The 22,925-nt window shown below is 39.8% G+C and overlaps 1 protein-coding gene across 3 annotated transcripts in view; it reads left to right on the forward strand.

Moving 5' to 3' along the window:
• Positions 1-21,253, forward strand: part of slc35b3 (solute carrier family 35 member B3) — a 48,704-nt gene extending 27,451 nt beyond the window's left edge. For all 3 annotated transcript variants that reach the window (XM_048529501.2, XM_048529500.2, XM_048529502.2), the window contains exons 7-10: positions 7,581-7,673; positions 15,066-15,177; positions 16,714-16,783; positions 20,127-21,253. In XM_048529501.2, the coding sequence (XP_048385458.1) occupies positions 7,581-7,673; positions 15,066-15,177; positions 16,714-16,783; positions 20,127-20,274 (423 nt within the window). In that variant the 3' untranslated portion in view covers positions 20,275-21,253. The remainder of the gene's footprint in view (positions 1-7,580; positions 7,674-15,065; positions 15,178-16,713; positions 16,784-20,126) is intronic.
• The last annotated feature ends 1,672 nt before the right edge of the window (positions 21,254-22,925 follow it).

The following is a 22,925-nucleotide window of genomic DNA, read 5'->3' on the forward strand; positions in this document are numbered from 1 at the left end:
CTTGGATATTTGTACTTTTTCCATATGTACATTTAATCAATGTGTACTAGTATTTTTGAAAGAAAAGCACTCATAATGTACAAAAACTTAAAACATACATACATATACCATTCAATTTGAGGATTGATATCTCCTCAAATACAGTCTTTGTCAAGGATAGCTGTCTAACGATCAAGTCAAAGTCTGAGTGAGCCCTCAACATTGTCTCCATGTATTGTTTAGTGTGATATCATGTGTGATCTAACTGGAATGTTGATAGATATGTGTTGTGTGGGAAGAGCAGCAAAACTGGAATTGTACTTGTTGGAACAGAAAATCTTAATGGAGACCTAATAGAGGTCCTAAAATTGTAGCTGATACAGAAAAGTATAGAGAAAATGTTTCTACTGTCGAAGGTTCAGTACCATAGGACTTCAAGTATAAGATAATTGGCACAGGAACAAGAGAGGAGGAGTACCAATATTGTTTTCTCAGCAAGTTGTATTAACCTAGAATGCAATGCCTGAAAGGGTGGTGAAAGCAAATGCAATCATAATTTCAGAAAGGAATTGGGAATAGAAATGAAAGGATGGGTGGGTGTGAGTCAGAGCTAGAGACAAAGAATAAAGGGTTAGGACTAATTATGTAGCTGCTTCAAAGAACCTGCATAGCACAGTAGACCAAATGGCTTTCTATACAGTGTGAGTTTAGCTTTGCACCGTTTTTAAAGACTTTTATTTGCCTATCATTTGATGTTGAAACAAGATGGCTTCCTCAAAACTTAGCTAGGCTTGTGGAGTCCAATTTTCTGAAGTTTTCTTGCACCAATCATAAATTTGGACAATAGAAACTTCTAAGTTAATTGACTTTACCAATGCTTATCAAGTTTTGAAGTGATTGTTTACTTGCGTGACACAGTTGTACTTTGCTGTATAATTGCCAAGTTTGTTAAGTAGAATGAACATGGCCTAAAGAAATTTAGTTACTGTAAAGGTTAAGTGTTAGAGCCCAAAGTACTGTGTGCATTCTTATTGTACGTGATAATCTATGATGAAAACCAGCATCTCCAGTTATATATGTTTTGAAGCAAGCTGTGTGAGAAAGCACTAGATAAGATTTCGACTTGCTGAATTCATTTGCACATACACTAATTTTAGCTTCTGTTACCCTTCAAGACATTTCAGGCCAACTTTTCATCATTAAAATTTTGACGGCTGAATAACTAATCTCTTTTGCCTCCTCAATTTATAGTCTTGTGTTCCTTTTTATTTTGAAAATTAGATGACCTAATTTTGTTTTATTTGTTTTGTTTTAATCTCAGTACTTGCTCACCTTCTACAGAGCATAATGATGAACTAGTTCATCATCTTAGATTTGCATCCCTAATTAATGTATCGGCGAGTTGCAGTCAAGTTCTACAGAGCATGCCAGTGACCTCACTAATGGTCTCACCTAATCATGTTTTCTTTCATGTAAGTTGGTGATTGTAAAAGAGATAAATATTGCTTTCCCAGCAACTTCTCATCATAGCATTGCATTGCTTTTCAGATGGGTTTTTGAGTGTGGCTCTATTTCTGTGTTCAAATTTCTACCAATACTCCAAAAGCACCAAAGTGGTCAAATGGTTCATTTGTTCTTTATTAAACCATGGTCGGATGGAAATGCTGAGAGAAAAGTTCAGTATTCTGAACAAGATTGCAAATTAATTGTATTTGTCGACAAATAGACACCTGATATAAAATGTAGATTTCACTCCTTTATTAGGATGTAAAACCTTTAAAAGTAACTTGTTTTTTCTGCTTGTGAATAACATTTCATATTAGGAACCCATATTCCATAAGTACAAGAGAGCAATTACCCCTTAAACATCTTTTATTAGTATTGCTGCTTTGTTTGAAAATAAAAGTAGGTGGTAGAATTCAGAAAACTGGATTTTTAAAATATCATCATTTTAAAAACCAATGATACATTAAAGGGGCGGCTGAAACCTTGGTGATATACCAAAGGAAAGACTGATTTTTAAAAACTAACTGAAATTAGACAAAATACATGTTCATGACAAACTTCAGTGGAATATTAACATGTTTGCACATTTTATTCAAGTTTGTTCATCTTATTAGAAGGACACCTGAAGCTATGCCCTTTTGGCAGCATATTGTCTTTTGTATCCTGAACAGTTCCATTGTAAAATTGAGATCATGGGGCTAGCAAGTGTAATAGAGTCCTTTTTTACAATCTTGCTAAGTACAAAAATATATGCAGCAAGTTAATAAAACCAAATGTGTAGAAATGAGCCCCAAGGTTCTGACATGGGATTATAATTTACAGATGCCTAAATTTGTTTCAAATTGATGCTCAGTAGCAGCAGTGCCATCTCCTAAATGCACTTTAGAAATTTACCAATGCTCCTTAGGCAGCACCTTCCAAAACCATGACCGCTTCCATCTAGAAGGACAAGGACATATCACTGCCCATAAGTTCTCCTCCAAGCTATTGACCATCCTGATTTGAAAATACATCTTTCCTTCTGCGATATTGGATCAACATCTTGGCATTCCTTCTGTGATGGCACATGGACTGCAGTGGTTCATGAATGTAGCTCACCACCATCTTCTCAAGGGCAACAAGAGACTAGAAATAATGCTAGCCCTGTCAATGACCCCCGCTTCCTACTAGTGACTTTAAAAATAGTTAACATAAGACGGGTTAACTCTGGTTTTATTCATAATAGTCTCATTCCCATCTAGTACACGATGACTGATTAACGTACAATGTAAATTCAATCATGCATAAATAGTCCTAAAACATTAAATGAATAATCTAAGTGTTCCACTCAGAATTAAGATAAGTTTGAAAAGTACTGGATTGATATTCTATGCTTCACTGGTTTATCATTTCTTCTAGATTACTGTGCTTTATGCTGACTACCAACTTTACTTGAATTTGGGAAGATTCTCCCTGATATACTGCACTGAGCAATGAAATCAGCTACCTTGCTCTCAATTTTTGGTTTTGTCCAGTTGAGGGTTGAACTCATTTCCTCCTTGTTAACCTCTTTAGTTGGTTGCAACCACCATTTTTAATTCTTTTCCAGAATGAAAATATTATCACAATTCAATTAAAATGTAGTTTGCTAATGCATGATTACGGAGCTAATTATAAGCTTTGCTCGAGTGAAAGAGAAAAGGAATTTTATAACTTTCTCCGTCCATTAGAAAAATAATAATGAGATGTCAAAAACACTAACAAACACGGGTATAAAGTTTAAGAGAAGACTGCCTAGTGCAGATGAGAAGATAAGAGAAAATACAATTCAAAAGTGCTTGGAGTTCTTGAACTGTTAGGTTTTAGCCTGAGACCATGGTTGTTTATTTGATGATTTGTATCCATAGCAAAACTAGTAATCATCTGAGTTCTCAATGAATGGATATTTATCTGATTTGCTTTTCATCAGGTGTTGCTTTCTGAAAGGAAGAGAGAAAGGGGTGGGGGGGGGTGCAAGAAAACACCTTTCAGTTTTACTATTACAAATCCATTTTATAGGTAAAAGTAGTTGCCTGCCATACAGTTCACTTTTTCTTTTTGGTCCGATGTTTTTCCAAGCTAGATAATCTGTCAGTGACATATGTGAAACTTGCCCCAAAAGGTGTAAATCAGAAAAGAGGTACAGATCTGAGTTCTGTGCTGTTTTGTAACAATATTTTTGATTCAGAGACAACAGTGTGGAGCTGGAGAATACACCTGAAGGTGTTGCTCCTTTCAGTTTGCTGGTGGTGTCATTGTGACACCGAAAGAGGCCCAGGAAGGACATATCATCAGGGAGTGGGAGGAGGAATTAAAATGATTGGCAATGGGAAGGTGTTGTCGTTTGTCACATACAAAATGCAGGTGCTCTATAAAATGGTCTGAGTCCACACTTGGTCTCACCAATGTGGAGGGGGCCACATCGGGAGCAGTGGATACACTCAACCAAGTTGACGGATGTGCAGGTGAACCCCTGTCTGATATGGAAGGTGTCTGCTTTGAATGGAGGCAAGGGGGGAGGTGTAGTACTTCCTGAGTTTGCAGGGAAAGGTGCCGGAGATGGTGGGGTTAGTGGGGAGTGTGGAGCGGACAAAGGAGTTAGGGAGAGAGCAGTCCCTATGGGAGGCAGATATGAGTGGTAGCTTCACATTGTAGGTGGCAGAGAATGATACGTTGGCTGCAGAAGTTAATGAAGTGATACGTGAGGACAAGGGGAAGTTCTGTCTTTATTTTTGGGGAGGGATGTGAGGGAAGAAGTGCAGGAAACGCAACAGATGTGGCTGAGGGGATTTTTGATCACCAGAGATGAGAGGTTAGTCCTGAAATAGGAGGACATCTGGGATATGCAGGAGTGGAATGCCCCATCTTCAGAGCAGAGGCGGAGGAATTGGGAGTAGGGGATCACTTTCTTACAGGAGGGCGCGTGAAACAAGGTGTAGTCCAGATAGTTGTGGGAGTCGGTGGGCTTTCAAAGACCGTAACTTACACCACCCTGACCTTCTGGCAATTGAAAATGCCCTCAGCCGCATCTCTTGCGTCTCCCACGCTTTTGCCTTCACAACCCCTCCCCCAAACAGAAGTAAAGATAGAATTTCCCCCTTGTCCTCACATATCACTTCACCAACCTCCGCATCCAATGTATCATTCTCCGCCACCTACATCCGACCACACCAGCAGAGAAATATTTCCCTCCCTACTCCTATCTGCCTTTCTTAGAAACCGCTGTCCCTCCTCACCTCCCTTGTCTGCTGCACTGTCCCCACTAACCCCATCAGCTCTGGCACCTTTTCCTGCAACCGCAGGAAGTGCTACTCCTCCCCCCTCACCTCCATCCAAGGCAGAAAACAAACCTTTCATATTAGACTGGGGTTCACCTGCACATCCGTCAACTTAGCCTATGATAATTGCTGCTCCTGATGTGCCCTCCTTTACAACGGTGACATCAAGTGTAGACTCGGACACCGTTTTGTTCAGCATCTGCGCTCTGAACGTGAACACCTTCCAGTCACTTACCATTTAAACTCCACCCTTTGCTCCCTGGGTAACATGTCCATTCTGGGCTGCCTCAAGTATCAGCATGACGCCATCTGCAAACTGGAGGAGCAGCACCTCACATTCCACTGCGGGAGCCTACAGCTCGATGGCCGAAACATGAATTCACCTGTTTTAAAATCTCTGCACCCCCAGCCTCATCCTGTGTCCAAGCCTCCCTCCCATCCCCACCTCCTTGACCTGACACAACCTGTCCATCTTCCCTCCCACCTATCCGCTCCACCCGTCCCATTGACCAATTCCACTACTCTCTGCCTGCATTCACCTACTACAATCCTACCTTCCCCCAGCCCCACCCCTCCTCTCTATTTACTTCCCATCCCCCTTCCCCTCCCCATTTCTGAAGAAGGGCCCTGACCTGAAACGTCCACTTTCTTGTTTTTCTTAGGCTGCCTGGCCTGTTGTGTTCTTCCAGCCCCACACTGTGTTGTCTGACTCCAACATCTGCAGTTCTTCCTGTCTTTGATTAATTTTGATTCAGGTTGATTCTTGTTCAGATTTGTGAGATGTAGTTGACAATCATTGCAGCCATCTTAAATTAACACTTTTTAAAATAAAACATTGTAGTCCATCAAGGTATTCAAGAGGGCATAGGATGAATTTTTAAAAAAGAAATAACCATTTACTGGGAATGGGTGGGATATTGGCACTAAATCACAGTGCTTGTACAGAGATCCAGCACAGACGTGTTGAGCCAATGACTGCTTTCATTGTAACAATTCTGTGAGTTTTGCTTCTGAAAGAACACAGCAATTAAAATCTTGTGTTGGAAGTCAAACTGATGGTGGTTAAAAAAATGGGCAGTTGCATTTTTTTGATTTCTTTTTAGTAGCTGAAATTAAAGATAGCTTTTTCTAATTTTGTAACTTTTTTGTTATTTGATAATTATTTTTTATTCTTCCCTTACCCCGCAATATCTGTACTATTACAATAACTTGCTTGTTGAAAACCATTGCCATAGTTGCAGTGCCAGATTTGGTGGGTTTATTTTTGTGTGGTGACCCAGACATTAGGATGTCTGCTGTTATTTCCTAACTGTGCCCTGAACCCACTATTAATTTAGTTGCCCTTGGTTTACTGATTGATCGGTGCAAGAATGTTAATTTTTGCAGAACATCATTCTTCTAAATGCTTTTTTTCTAAATTCTGTGATCTGTTGGAACAGATTGGGAAATTCAATTACTGGATATGTATAGCAAAGGTAAACTGGCGTCTAAACTTGAAATATGATTTAAATAATTCTGCAAAACAAGAGGCACAAACTTTAATGAAATGAGAAACACATCCTTTCATGCGTTCTTGAGTTTACCTCAAATGATTGATCACTACTGTAGACAAAAAGTGGAAGTCTGATTTTGTAAGTTTGTCGAAATTCTGGTTGAGAACGGTCTAATAAATTGCCATACCAAATCAACCGCTCACCCATTCAATACTTTTAGAAGTTCTTTGCATCAGTGCTTAAAGCTTAGAAGCCATTCTAAAAATCTGCAGTGCACTGCAAAAACAGAAGTATTTCTGTTGTTAGCTGAAAATGTTACTGTAAAATAGAAGTTAACCTGGTCTGTGCCAGTGATTTGAAAAAGAAAGTTGGCCTTTAAATTTGTGTACAGACATCCATCTGCCCTTTCCCTATGCTGAACTACCTTCAATCTATTTTGTATACCAGTCCCCTTTTTCTAATATGGCAATCTGTCAGCCTGAGAGTAATTCCTCAGAAGATTTTAAAATGTAAATAGTGCCACACTATTTAGTCCATGGTCACTCATGAGCAACAGTCTGTAACATATCTTCCTGTTTCTTTGCTCAGTATGTTGTTTGTTTGTCTTTGCTATTCTGTGAGTACTGGCAGAATGATTCTGGATCTTCAGTATTAAAAATACTATGATCAGTTGTGCTCACTATAGAGACCCTGCAATAAGCCTGCAGTTTACAGCAGTCTTAATGGTAGGCAATATTAAAAGCAAAAGTAAGAGCAGGTGGTGGCTAGGGCTACCCTGCTTCTCTTCCCCACCGCCTCTGCTTCCCCCCCCCCCCCCCCCCCCCCCGCAACATCCACACCATCACTTGGGGAGCTGAATGTCCTACTTGTGCCCAATTCAATGTTTGAAAGGCAGTTTTATATTCAGTATCTTTCATAATCATATTATGTAGAATTAAAATTTATAGCAGAAGCCCATAATTACTCATCCATAAAACTATTTTAAAAACTACTGACCTAAATAAAGGGTGATATCCTAATAAAGTGTGTGATTAAATAAATGACCATTTTTAAACACTGAATTCGTGCCAGTGGTAAGAGAATATTTTAATTGGCAGTTTTGTAGGATCGTAAATTTGTTTTTGTTTTGTGCTGTTAACAATTCAAATGCTGAAATAATTCTAAAATGTTTGCCATTTGTGACCTTCACTGCATATTATTTATTACTTGTACATCCTCTGGTTTATTGAGCTGTACGCTTGCAAAAGCTTTTCTTTCTGCACATCTTGAGTTGCTGACGTACATATTTGTCTCCTTTTGCTCCTAGGTTTTATATTCCTACTCAATAGGCTTTCTGTATATATTAGTGGGTTTGTTTTGTACTCAAGGACTGAGCCCTGCTTTTGTCTTTTGTTCAAGGGTAAGTACGTTCAACTTTGTACATGTTACTGATGTGTGCTTTTAAATTAGTTCACACTAAGTTCCAACCAAAACAATATTTCATGATGCAATCTTCAAAGCCATCCAGTTGGACAAATTATGACTAAAACTTATGAGAAGGCAGTGATGTAAGTGGTAAACTCTGAGCTAGTGTTCCAGAACCCTAGCTTAATGTTCTGGGAATGTTTAGCCCAACAAAATTTGAATTCAATTTTAAAAAAAACTTGTCCAATGTCAGCCATATCAACACTGCTGATTGTTAGAAAAGCCCACCTGGTTCACTAATGTCCTTTCAGAAAATCTGCCATCCTTACTTTGTCGGGTCTACGTGTGACTTCAGATCAGAACAATATTTTAGAATATTACAATCTTAACCCCTCTCTGGGCAATTAGCGATGCGCAATAAAGGCTCACTAGCCACCAATACCTACATGAATGAATGAATGTTTTTAGAACAGTTGAGCTGCTCAATCCAGAATCTATATAAAATACTTTTTTTTTAATCCTAACCATTGAATCTATTTTGCCCACTACTACAATTGCAATTGAAATGGAGTGTGGCTAGTCATGGGGACCAGTTTATTTGGCTTGAGTCAATTGCATAATAATTGTGAATTATATTAATTTGATAGTGCATTATTTCCATTTTGTCGTCTTCCTAACATTAACAAGCTCACTGCAGAATACACTAATTTGTTTTGGTACAAGACTGCATTAATACTGACAGCCCTTAGGTACACTTATCCAAATGGACATACTAAATATATGAAGTTAGATTTTGTTTGTTTCTTAAAAAAAACACATTCTTCAGTTTGAGGAAGGCATCCTACCTGCTGAAGCTCAGTTCTGTCATAGTATGAAACAGCTGGGGAAACTCAGCGGATCTGGCAGCATCGATGGACAGTAAGCAGAGTCAACATTTTGGACCCAGTAACCATTCTTTAAAAGGATGATAAAGTCCTTACAGACATGGAGATGTTCCATGGCCCAATCTGGTCCATGCCGGCCAAAATATCCATCCATGCTAATCCCATTTCCCTGCACTTGGCCCATATCCTTCTAAACCATTCCTATCCATGCATTGTCGAAATGCCTTTTAAATGTTGTCAATGTACCCACCTCAACCACTTCTGCTGGCACCTCATTTCATATGTGTAAGATCCTCTTTTTTTTAAACAAAAGGAAAGGTGCCCCTCAGGTTCCCATGTATTCTTTCCCCTCTTACCCTAAACTGATGCTCTCTAGTCTGCAATTCTCCAACTTTGCGGAGGGGGGAGGGAAGACACTGAGTGCTTTCATCCAGTCCTTGTCTCTCAAGATCTTAAAGAAGTGTGTAAGATCACTATTCCCCACCCCTCCAAACTCCTGCACTCTAAAGAAACGTGTGCTAACTTGTCCAACCTCTCCCTATTCCATGAGTACTGGCAACATCCTTGTGAATTTCTTCTGCACTCTTTCCAGTTTAATGATCACCTTGCTATAGGAAGGATACTAAAACTGAACACACTACTCCATGAGCAGCCTCACCAACATCCTGTAACATGACTTCTCAACTTTTATACTCAATGCCTTGACTGATGAGGCCAGTGCACCAAAAGCCACTTTCACTGCCCTGTCTACCTGTGATTCCACTTTCAGAGAACCCTGCACCTGAACTCTAATGACTCTGTTCTACTACACTCTTTGAAAGCTCTACCATTCACCTTGAAACTCCTATTCTGATTTGACTTGCCAAAATGCAACACCTCACACGTATCTATAATAAATGCCATTTGCCATTTCCCAGCCCACTTCCCTAGCTGGTCAAGATCCTGCTGCAATTTGTGATAAGCTTAAACGCTGTCCATGATACTGCCTATTATAGTGTCATCCGCAAACTTACTAATCATGCCTTGCACATTCTCATCCAAATCATTCATATAGATAACAAACAGCAACAGACCCATCACCAACCCCTGAGGCACACTTCCAGTCTGACAAGCATCCTGCCACAATTGCTGTGTCGTCTTCCTAGCATCGAGCCAATTATGAATCCAGTTTGCCAGCTGTCCCTGGATTCCATGTGATCTAACCTTCCAGAGCGGCTCACGTTGTGGAACCTTATCAAAGGCCTTACTGAAATCCATATGGACTACATCTACAGGCCTGCTCTCATCAAATTTCCTGGTCACTCCATCAAAGGACTGTAACAAATTTGAGACCTGATCTCCCACTAACGAAGCCATGCTGACTACTCCTAATCAAATTCTGTCTTTCCAAATGCATATATACCTTATCCCTCAATCTTCTCAAGTAACTTACCTACAACAGATGTTATGCCTATTGGACGATAGTTCCCAGGTTTTTGTTTGCAGTCTTTCTTGAATAAGGGCACAACATTTGCTACTATCCAGTCTTGCAGGACCTCACCCATTGCTAACAATGATGCAAATATCAGTCCAGGGCCCCTGCACTTTCTTCTGTAGCCTTTTGCAGGTTCTTGGATACATCCGGTCAGAACCAGGAGGTTTAGCCACCTTCATACTTAATACTTCCAATACCACCTCTAATGCGATATGGACTGTCCCCAAGATATTGCCACTAACTTTCCCAAGTTGTCTTCCTCCACAGTGAACACAGGAGAAATATATTTAATGAGGACCTTGCCCATCTCCTGCAGTTCCAGACATACATTTCCACTTTGGTTCTTGAGGGGTCCTATTTTGTTTCTCTAGTTATTCTATTGCTTTCAATTTTCTTAGAGTCTCTTTGAATTCACCATAATCTTCTCAGCCAAAGCTATCTTGTGCCCCCTTTTCGCCGTCCTGATTTTTCTTCTTCAGTAAATCCTATACACCCTGTATGCCTCCAGGAATTCCCTTTACCACAGCTGCCTTTACCTGAGCCATGCCTCCCTTTTTTCTGGCCAAAGCTCAATCTGTTGTCATCCAGGGTTCCCTACTCCTGCCAACCTTGCCCTTCACCCTCACAGGAAAATAAAGACCCTGAACCTGAGCTATCACACTTTTAAAGTCTCCCCCCCCCCCCCCCCCCCACTTGCTGGAGGCTCCTTTGCCTGCAAACAAACCACTCCAATCGACCTCTGTAAGCTCCTGTCTAACTCCATCAAAATTCACTTTGCCTAAATTTAGAATTGAACTTTGTAGACCAGTTTTATCCCTCTCCATAACTATTTTAAAATTAATAGAACTATAGTCACTGGTCCCAAAGCGCTCCCCCACTGTCACCTCGGTCACCTGCCCTGCCCTATTTCCTAAGAGTAGGTAGCATTTTGCCCCTCCCCAAATAAGACCCTCCATATACTACTTGACGAAATTCCCCTGAACACTTTTAACAAATTCCATCCCATCTAAACCCTTAATATGATGGTAGCCCCAGTCTATTTTAGAAAAATTAAAATCCCCCACTGTGACAAGCCTATTTCTTGCCTATGTCTCCCCAATCTGCTGCTGTGATACTCCCCTTAATCAAAAATGTAATTCCCCTTCCCTTCTTTCCTCCACACCCTGGCAAATTAAGCTGCCAGTCCTGTTTTTCCCTTAGCCATGTTTCTGTAATGGTTATAATATCCCAGCTCCACATACCTATCCACACCTTGAGTTCATCGGCCTTGTCTGTCAGCCCTCTTGCATTGAAATAAATCCAACAGGCATTCCTCACTCTGTCATGTTCCAGCCTGACCTGTCTCTTCAACTTGGTATTTCTAAGTACTGTGTTACCTTGCAGCCTCTCTCTTGCCTCCCTGCTGTTGAGGATCCCACCCTCCTACCAATCTAGGTTAAACCTTCCTTTGTAGCCCGAGCAAATCTGCCCGCCAGGATATTGGTCCCCCTCCCATTCAGGTGCAACCCATCTCTCTCGAACAAGTCACCTCTGCACCAGAAAAGATCCCAATGATTCAAGAATCTGATTCCCTGCCCCCTGCACCAATTCTTTCGCCATGCATTCATCTGCCATATCCTTCTGTTCTCACCCTTACTAGCACGTGGCACTGGAAGTAATCTGGAAATTGCCACCATCGAGGTCCTCGTTTTTAAACTTTTTTTCCTAGCTCTCTATGATCACTCCGCAGGACCTTGTCACTATTTCTATCTATGTCATTTGTGCCAACGTGCACCATGACTTCTGGCTGCTCGCCTTTCCCCATGAGAACGTTCTGCATCCGTTCCGAGGCATATCCTGGACCCTGCCACTCGAAGCAGCTCACCATCCTGGATTCCCGTTTGCGACCACAAACTCCTGTCTGTCTCTCTAACTGTCGAGTCTCCTATCACTAAGGTCCTGTAAATCTTTACCCTTTCCCGCTGTGCCCCAGAGCCAGTCATAGTGCCACCATCTTGGCTACTGCTGCATTCCCCTGAACATTCGTCTTATCTATGATGCGATCAGCATCTCTGTTCATGAGTGCATCCAGCTGCAGCTCCCTAACACGGTCTCCCAGGAGTTGCAGCTGGGTGTATTTCCCATAGCTATAGTCATCTGGGACGATGGACCTCTGCCTGAGCTCCCACATCCTGCAGGACAAGCATGCCACAACTCTACCAGCTCTAAGGCCAAAAAGGAAAGTCAAAAGGACTTTACCTGAGCTTACCCATGCTGCTTACTGAGCCCTCTCAAACCAACGCCCTACTTTGCAATCTGCTAACAGCAAGTTTTCAGTAGCATAACTCTCTCTCCCTTTTTTTAAAAAATCTTTCAGTTTAATTATTGGATTGAAACATTGAATTTGCTTACTCTCCTCAGATGCTCCTAGACCTGCTGAGTTTCTTTAGCCATTTCTGTTTTGGGTTTTGCTTCAAATTTCCAGTATCTGCAGCTGTTTGTTTTCCATCATAGTACACTTGAAAGAAGAGTTTTTGCAAATTGTAACAACTAATTGTATATAGACTGGGAAATAAAAAAATTTTTCCTGCTCCTGATGGTGAATATGGTTTCACTCTGGTGACTCCCATACAAGATCTTCTGAAGCCATCACCTGAGATTGACCATCTGGTTTTGTGAATGTTAAAATAAATTGAAGATACCAAAATTTGTTCACAATATTATTAAGTGCTCTAAGATTTTAGTGTGGTCTAAATTCGAACACATGAAAGAAATCCATCATTAAATTCCTCTGTGATGGTTTATTTGCAGGAAAGGTGTTTTTTTTAAATGAATCTGCAAATTTTCTGCAGTTTAGTACAGTTCTCACATATTCAGTAATGCTTTGTGATGTGCACATGTTTTGAAGACTTATTTTACTGCTGTTCAATGAAAATTATTTATTGTTACAATTACAAGAATTATGCATTTAAAAATTTTGTATTAGATATATGTTAAGGAAGCAAAATTCATTTAAACAATTGTAAGGCCACTGGAACAACTGTTTGAAAGGTATTGGCTGAGATAATGTTTCTGCAGTTAGAACAAATCAACAATTTTTGGATTTAAGAAATAGTTGATAATGCTATTACACTAACTTGGAAAATGTAGTTTTCAGCATGGCCATTTTACCTGCTATAATTGCTATTTTGTTTTTAAGCACATCCCATGAATTAAACTTGTTCTACTGTTGAACTACTATTAATGTCTTTGCATTCAATATCTCCAAAACTTTTAACAGGATCTGATACAGTACATGTTTTGAAAGTTTATCGTGTGCTTTGCTTTTCTTTTCCACCAAAGATATATTCAGATCTAGATTCCTGTGAAATTACTATTTGTCCTAATTACCATCTGCATCACTGACTCCCAAGGAGAACTAATAACTCTCTCTCGAGCCCCCACCATCTGTTTGACTTGCATTTCATCCCCCTTTGTCATAATTACTTAAAGCATCATTTACAACTCTTCTTGGGAACCGAAGGGTATCGGATTCAACATCGACCCTGTGTCCACAGGTGCTGTCAGACCCGCTGAATTTCGTCGCACTTTTGTATTTCAGATTTTCAGCATCTGCTGTTCTGTGCTTTTATGAAACAATTGCAAGGCCTCCAAATTTCTTTCTTTTCCCATTGCTTGAATTCATTCATTGGAGCCTAGTTTACATTTCAGTTATGCCCATGTGTAACAGTACTCACCAATCAACTCTAGATTTGCAGACGACACTAAGGTCGGTGGAGTTGTGGATAGTGACGAAGGATGCTGTAGGTTGCAGAGAGACATAGATAAGCTGCAGAGCTGGGCTGAGAGGTGGCAAATGGAGCTTAATGCAGACAAGTGTGAGGTGATGCACTTTGGTAGGAGTAACCGGAATGCAAAGTACAGGGCTAATGGTAAGATTCTTAGTAGTGTAGATGAGCAGAGAGATCTCGGTGTCCATGGACACAGATCCTTGAAAGTTGCCACCCAGGTTGACAGGGCTGTTAAGAAGGCATACATTGTCTTAGCTTTTATTAATAGAGGGATCGAGTTCCGGAACCAAGAGGTTATGGTGAAGCTGTACTAAACTCTGGTGCGGCTGCACTTGGAGTATTGTGTACAGTTCTGATCACCGCATTATAAGAAGAATGTGGAAGCTTTGGAAAGGGTGCAGAGGAGATTTACTAGGATGTTGCCTGGTATGGAGGGAAGGTCTTACGAGGAAAGGCTGAGGGACTTGAGGCTGTTTTCATTAGAGAGAAGAAGGTTGAGAGGTGACTTAATTGAAACATAAAATAATCAGAGGGTTAGATAGGGTGGGTAGGGAGAGCCTTTTTCCTAGGATGGTGACGGCAAGCACAAGGGAGCATAGCTTTAAATTGAGGGGTGAAAGATATAGGACAGATGTCAGAGGTAGTTTCTTTACTCAGAGTAGTAAAGGAATGGAACGCTTTGCCTGCAATGGTAGTAGATTCGCTAACTTTAGGGACATTTAAGTCGTCATTGGACAAACATATGGACGTACATGGAATAGTGTAGGTTATATGGGCTTGAGATCGGTATGACAGGTCAGCACAACATCGAGGGCTGAAGGGCCTGTACTGCGCTGTAATGTTCTATGTTATTTTTGTAAACCCCTGCCTCTTCCTTTATATCATAATTTTAAAGAGACCATATTCAAGAGAAGTAGAGGAGATACTTATAATAGACTGGTGAAAAATATCCAACTTGCCCACTTTTTTTATTGAGAGCAGAGCAGGGGGCTGGGTGAGCAAAATAGTCCACTTAATTATTAAATTGAACTGCATGCTACATGTAGTAAAACTGACTAGGCTACTTGGACCTCTTGGGCCGAAAAACCCTGGCATCTGAAAGGAGCAACCTGAAACGTTTACCCTTTAGAGAATCCTGCTTATCCAAGTTTTGAGGTTTTTTTAAATGTACAATGTCTGTTTACAACTCTGTGCAATGTAATCTGTGTTTTCTCGAGTCATTATAAGCAATGATTTTCATTTCCTTGTTTGTTTTGCAGCATCCTATGCAGACGTATGGTTATGCATTTATGTTTTCCTTGACTGGATATTTTGGAATTTCCTTTGTACTAGCTTTGATAAAAGTCTTTGGAGCACTTGTTGCTGTAACAGGTAACTTATCCCTTGTATACTGGTCATTGTTCCTTTTTAAACAGTTGTTTCAACTGAAAAAATGTGAGTACAGATTTTGCCTGCTATGCTGTTCTAATAAAGTATAATTTGGTTTATTCTTTTCTTTAAATAAACTGTGGATGGAGGCAGTGGCCCAGTGGTAGTCTCTCTGAATTGCTAACCCAGGACCCTGGTTAATGTTCCAAAGACATGGGTTTGAATTCCACCATGCAGATAGTTAAATTTGAATTCAACAAAAACTGGAATAAACAGCTAGACTGATGATTATCATGTAACTGCTATCAATTGTCATTAAAAACCCAGCTGATTCTCTAATTTCCTTTTTAGGGAAGGAAATCTGTTCTCCTTATCTGTTCTGGCTTGCATATTGTTCCAGACCCGTGGCAATGTGGTTGACTCTTAACTTTGTTAAGCCTTTATTACCCATTCCCAAAGTGTGGAGCTGGATGAACACAGCAGGCCAAGCAGCATCTTAGGAGCACAAAAGCTGACGTTTCGGGCCTAGACCCTTCATCAGAAAAAGGGTCCAGGTCCAAAACGTCAGCTTTTGTGCTCCTAAGATGCTGCTTGGCCTGCTGCGTTCATCCAACTCCACACTTTGTTATCTCGGATTCTCCAGAATCTGCAGTTCCCATTATCTCCGGTAATAAAGGCTTGCCTGGTCAATGTTGCCCACATCCCGAGCAATCCAATGGTAATTTATGCCCCAGTTACACCCAAAATGCCAACTGTACCCTAGTAGGTAGAATTTTGATATCCGCTGACAATGCAAAAGTAAACATAATTGTTGACGAGCACTTTTAAAGACTTGTGTGGACATTGATTAGTGAAATGGCCAGACAGGTAGCGGATGCAATTTAATATGGATAAGAATAATACATTTTGGGCAGCAGACCCAATACAAATAAGAAGGGTATGAATGAACAGTCATTTGGGGAGGTTGAATTCAAAACCTGCTAAAATTGATGCAATTAAATGAAGAAATAGCTAACAGCATTTTGTATCTTCTAAATAAGAGTGTGTATTACCTCCTTCGTTTTGTATTGTACTTGTACAATCGGGTAGGCCACAGGTAGGGGGTACTGAGGACTGTTTTGGACTTCCTTAGTATCGAAAGATACATTTAAAGTCACAGATTATGCCAGAGTTTTCAAAACACAAACACGCCTTCTGAGGTGGAAAATGTATGATTCTTTTATCATCAGCCCAACTGATACTGGCCCACTTAATTGGACTTGAAATTAGTTACATAGTTGTACCTGCTACTGTAAGCCAGAAACTCAGTGGATGTTTTAGATATACCCTAGGCTGCTAATATTTTTGTTTAATGCTAATCATTCATTTGACAAATTATAGTCCTAACTTGATCTGTTAACTAATTTGAAACTTGGCATTTATTTGGTTTTATACAGAAATTTTCAGAAAGTTACTTCTCTGATTATTTGTCTCCCCATTGTCTTTGTTACGTATAAAGTATTTCTGAATAGAAGTGAACATTTGTTTGTTTCTTTGCAGTAACTACTGGAAGAAAAGCAATGACAATTGGCCTATCGTTTTTCTTCTTTTCAAAGCCTTTTACTTTTCAGTGAGTAAACCTTAATTTTATGCAAATATAACCAGAAAGCAACTTGTTAATTGTTTGAAATCGCACATACTTCTATACAGTGGATTAAATCAAGGAAACGGTCATGCATTTATGATACTAGACTCTACTTGAGTAACTCGAAGTCAATGCCCAAACGGGCAAAGTGGTCCTGTTGAACAATTGCTTAACAATGTTCAATAGTTAAATGTTTTGCATAGGTCAATCCCACCCACTGTACTTGCTCCATTAACATTCCATCCCCTAAGGACATTCAGCCCATCATGTCTGCTCTGCCATTTGATTATGACTGATATGCTTCTCAACCCCATTCTCCTGGCTTCTTCCCATAACCTTTTGATCCCCTTACTATGCAAGAGCCTATTTATCTCTGCCTTAAATGCACTGAACAATTTGACTTCCACAACCCTCTGAAGAAGTGAGTTCCATAGATTACAAACCATCTGGATGAAGAAATTCATCACATCTCAGTTCTAAAAAATCATCCCTTCACTCTTAGTCTGTACCCCTGGGTTTTCGTTGCATCCGTGCAAACTTCTTCTCTACATCCACTGTATCCAGGCCTCTCAGTATTCTGTAAACTTCAATCCAATTACCCCCCTCATCATTCTGTAAACTCCATTGAGTACAGATTTGGAGTCCTCAACTGCTCCTCATATTGACAAGTCCTTTATCCATGAGCTCATTCGTGTAAACCTCCTCTGGATGATAGTGTAAGGTAGGGGTGGAGGTTAGATAGGCCTTAAGATTAGGGTAAATGTTTGGCACAATATCATGGGCCAAAGGGCCTGTACTGTGATATACTGTTCCAAGGACCCCCTCCAAGTCCAGCACAACCTTCCTTCGATATGTAGATCAAAATTGCTGACAATATTCCAAATGCTGTCTGACCAGAGCCTTATAGAGCTTCAACAGTACATCTCGCTCTTGTCTCCTAGCTTCTTTAAAATGAATGTCAACATTGCATTTGTCTTCCTAACTGCCAGCTGAACTTCTATGTGAATCAGAATCCTGAATTAGGACTCCCAAGTCCCTTCTGCTTCAGATTTCTGAAAATAAGCTGCACTTCTATTCTTCTTGCATAATTTCACTTTTCCACATCATATTCTATCTGCAACCTCTTTGCAAAGTCCTTCTGCAGCTTCAGGGATTCTTCCTCAGATCACTAATGTACAATGTGATAATTGAAATCCCACATGGATTCCTGCACAACTCCAATAGTCACCAGCTGCCATTCTGAAAAAAGATCCCTTTATCCCTAGTGTCTGCTTTTGCCAATTATCTAAATCTCTATCCATGCCAATACCTAGCCCTTAAAATCACCGGCTCTTATTTAGCAGTCTCCTGTGTGGTACTTTGTCAGAGGTCTTTTGGAAATCCAAATAGATCACATTCACTGGCTCTCCTTTATCTAACTTACTTATTACCTGCTGAAAGAATTCTAAAATATTTGTCCTATCTTACAATGCATTTCCAAGAAATTCATAGTCTTATCCTTTAAAAATGGATTCTAAAATCTTACCAACAACCAAGGTCAGGCTAACTGGTCTATCGTTACCCCTCTTCTGCCTCTCTCCCTTCTTAAACAGGGTGTTACATTACCCATCGTCCACTCATCTGGCACCCTCCCTGACCCCAGTGCTTCCTGAAAGACTAATACCGATGCCTCTACAATCTCCTCGGCTAGCTCCTGCAGAATTCAGGGGTGTAACCCACTTGGTCAGGTGATTTATCTGTTTTCAGACCTTTCAGCTTACCCAGCAGTTTCTCCTTGCTGATGGCCGCTACAATCAACTATGTCCACTGACTGTCTTGAAGTTCTGGTATGCTGCTGGTGTCTTTCACTATGAAAACTGATGCAAAGCATCCTTTCACTTCCTCTGCCATTTCTTTGCTCTCCATTACTACTTCTCCAGCCTCATTTTCCAGTGGTCCAAAGTCCACTCTTGCCTCTCTCTTACCTTATCTAAAAAAAATTCATGCAAACTTCTTTATTTCTAGCTACTTACACTCATTTCATCTCCATTCCCTTTATGACTTTTTTTTTAGTTGTCCTCTGCAGGTTTTTAAAGGCTTCCCAATCCTCTGGCCTGTCACTAACCTCCTTTTTCTTGGTATTTATCCTGTCCCTGACTTCTGTTTACAGCCATGGTTGCCTCATCCTCTCAAGTATGCTTCTTCCTTGGAATTCATTTTTACTGTGCCTTCCATTTATTCCCCAGACACTCCTACCATTGCTGCCCCACTTTGTTTTATTCTAGGCTCCCCTTCCAAACAACTCTGGCCAGCTCCTTCCTCATGCCTTTGTCGTTGCCTTTACTCCATTGTGACACCATTACACCTGATACCAGCTCCTCTCAAACTGCAGGATAAATTCTATCATTATTATGGTCATTGCCCCATTGGTGTTTCTTCACCTTTGGGCTCTCTATTTTCAGACCACCTCATTATATTTCACCAAATCCAGGATTCCCTGTTATCCAGTGAGCTATACCACAAACTGATCCAAAAAAGCCATCTTGTAGACATTCCACAAATTCCTTTTCTTGATCAGCTACCAGTCTAATTTTCCTAGTACATCCGTATATTGAAGAGCCCTGTGCTTTTTGTAATAGTGCCTTTCCTGCACTCCCTTTTCATCTCTTGATTTATTTTCTTCCCCACATCCTGACTACTGCTACGAGGCCTGTAAATAAATCTCATCAGGCTCTTTTTTTTTGTTTTTGTGGTGCCTCAACTCTACCCACGCTGACTAAATGCCTTTCAACTTTTTATCACTACTTGTTGTCGATTTTTAATTTCATGTCTTACTAACAAGGTAAGCCACCCCTCTGCCCATCTCCTTTCAATATGATATGTATCCTTGGATATTTAGTGCCCAGTCGTGATCCACTTGCAGTCACATCTCTGTGATAACCTCTGGAAACCCAAGGAAACCTAACCAGATAAATAGAAAGCGGAACGTAACACCAGCGCTTTGTCGGAGGCTCACTGATGATGTTACCTAGTATGGTGACAAAACGTCTGAAAACGAACCTTCCAGCTCAGCGGGCAAACTCACATCCAGAATTTTGTCAGTTCATGTTGTTGTACGTTGTTTGAGTTTGCTCCTATTAAATTCTGGTTGGTCCATTCATTTTGGAGGTGGATGCACCTTTTGTGTATGGCAGTCCAGGAATACAGCTGTTGGGTAAGCACCAGAAATTTCTAGTGTTCACTGATATTTCAGTATATTTTCAGTGTTTTAAGCTTTAACTGTATGGTAGGAACCTGTAGATTCTACAAATTGTTGTAATACTAATTGCACTTTTTTCCTTTTTTTAAGCTACTTATGGTCAGGTCTTGTGGTCATCCTTGGTATCTTTCTGAATATATACAGCAAAAACAGGGACAAAATCAAGCTGCCATCACTGCTTGACCTTTGGAATGTAATCAAGAAAAAGCAAATTAGATCAATGTCTCAGACTGTGTAAAGTGTATAGTAATGTGCACTATTTGGATTTGATCACACCAAGCAGCCATTAATTGACTGCATCAGGACCTTCTGCAGCAGTGGACCTGAGCAATGGACATATGATGCACATATGACTGATTTTACTTTTGCTGAAAAGCAAACCTGACCAGTGAAGGTTGGGGGGGAAAAAAAATCTCAACAGGACAGATGTGGTAAAAGGGAACAATACAAGACTTAGTCAGTGTTCTCTGTAATATCACAAAGATTGTTTGTTTGCTAATAATGTATATAAAATTCTTTGATTTATGAACTTGTCACTGCTTTGCCACTGAAACGTTTTGCCTTGGTTTTTATTGCTTTGTATATGAATCCGATATATTCTGCCTTTTTTCCATTCAGTGGTAATTACTAATGGGGCCAAATGTTTTTTAAACATCTTGTGCAAATTTGTACAGTTTGACAAATTGTGTGGTACAGTAGTATTTAAAGTGGTTATTTATCATGATTGTACAATTAAATATACCTCTCAAGTACATTTAATGCATCTTGATTGTACTGAGTTCTAAAATTAATGCACAGCAGATGGAAAATGTGCATTAAACATTGTGGTTATGAAGTTTTCATTGGATAGTGACCTTGAATAGGCAAATATTTCTTTATTGTTCTTAATTTATTTGAGTGCAACAAAGGGCCATGTTAAAACATGTTTACTGTGTTTTGTCAAAACATTATCTTGTGCACAGCACCTCCGGTGGAATGTACTGTTCATCTTTTTTATTAAGAAATTAGAAAAGTTATGGACCAGAGAAGTTCTAGCGAGCACATCACAAAATCAATTTTGTGTTGTGATCTCTTCATTATTTTGTTTTCGCACAATGCCTTTTTCACCCTTTTTATAGTTTTTAAGAGAATGATAAAATGTATTTTAACCTGTTAGAGTTACATGTCTTTTAATATGAAAAAAAGAGCTGAGTAAAGCATATTGCTAAACTTTTCAATATTGCGCAGTTACAATTTTTTTTAACCTTGAATTCATGTTGGTTAACAAAATGGTACTGCTCTCCAGTTATATAATTATCATTGTTTAGATGGAGCACATATTTTATTGCAGAATAGCAGCAATTTTTTCTCATGTGTTGAGAATACAGTAAACATTGCTAAAGATTCAGCCAAAGTGCAATGAAAATTGTATTTGAGGGGATTATTGAATTGCTATTGTGTGGATAAACAGGAAATTACTTGTGCATGCCTCTTCAGTTTAGACTGTTGAATTTTTTATGTAAGTCACAGGCGAGAGTAATGCTGACAGTGGTTAAACATAATAATGTTGGAAATTGTGGTTCTTTTTAAAACTAAGCTTTTTAATATTTCAAATTCAGCATTTCCTGTGTAGCATTTAGCTTCACTTAGGCTAGTTACTATTGTAACACAACTTTCACAAGCACAAACGATTAGATTTCTTGAGTGCCACACTACTCTATTTTACGTGCAATGTTTTTGGGGGGAGAAAAAGGTTTTGTTTTTGGAAAGAATGAAAACTAACTGCAAATGGAGTTGGACATGAGGACATGCGGTTATCCAACGTAGCTAAAAGAATTCAAGCAATGGATTGAGACAGCATCAATTATGCCCTGTTCTCAATTGCTCAGGGGCAGTCCTTGTAGGCAGCAGTCTTCATTGGGCAGTTCAGAAAGCTGTCTTCTCATAATGGAAGAGGACCCAGGAGAAAGAGACATGGAAGAGTTCCCTAACAGTTCAATTAGAGAACAGGAATCTGCCCCCAAAATTCTTAACGAGTCCAATAAACTCAGTTCTCGTAGCCTGTTAGTTCACTGATACAAGAGACAATCAATTGTCACAGTTAGTATACTTATGATACATTTTTGTTAATTATATAAAATGTCTGAATTGGTGCTTAAACTCCATAACAAACACACTTACAAAATGAATTGTGGTGTGAGAAGATGTGGGATTCTGCAGAAGTTTAATTAACTTTATGTCTGAGAAGCTAAGAAGCAGTAGTCTTACTTTGTGCATAAATGCAGGTCAAGTGACCTCTTAAAGAATTACTGGTGTATTTTAAAATTCAACAAATTGTTCAATGGAAAAAATTATCAGCAGTGGGGGCGATACTGGAAATTGTAGAAATATGAGAGTATTATGAGCATTACCTTGACAGGCTATTGAAAGAGCTTGTGAAAGGCACAATTGAATTAACAGTATGGAATAAGTTAGCTTACGGTGCTTGTGTGCTTTGCAGTTGAATATGAAAAAAATGCTACCAGAATTGGTGAAAGCCTTCCAGGGTAAAATTGCTTTCTTGCTCACAATCAATGTTCCTAATGCTACATGTAACATGAAGAAAAGGTTGCAGCTGGACCTAGCATTACAACTGGACAGCAGCTGTGGCTGCTATCTTGGAATGCATAATAGGAAAAATGTTCTCCGATCGCTATGTATTGAAACAAAACCAGCAAGTGATGGCCCTCAGAAGCCAGTAGCGTAAGTGACCACTTGAGACAGTTAAGAAAGCATTCATGACCCTGAACTTCCCCTAGCAAAGTTAAAGAAGCCCTTGTGAAAATTGGATTGTATTCACAGAAAGTTGTTATGACTGTTACAATGCAAGCATTCCTTGCATTTAACTGAAGAGTACTAAAATAAGGGAGT

This window comes from Stegostoma tigrinum, chromosome 5 (assembly GCF_030684315.1).
Source record: "Stegostoma tigrinum isolate sSteTig4 chromosome 5, sSteTig4.hap1, whole genome shotgun sequence".
NCBI classification, from domain to species: Eukaryota; Metazoa; Chordata; class Chondrichthyes; order Orectolobiformes; family Stegostomatidae; genus Stegostoma; species Stegostoma tigrinum.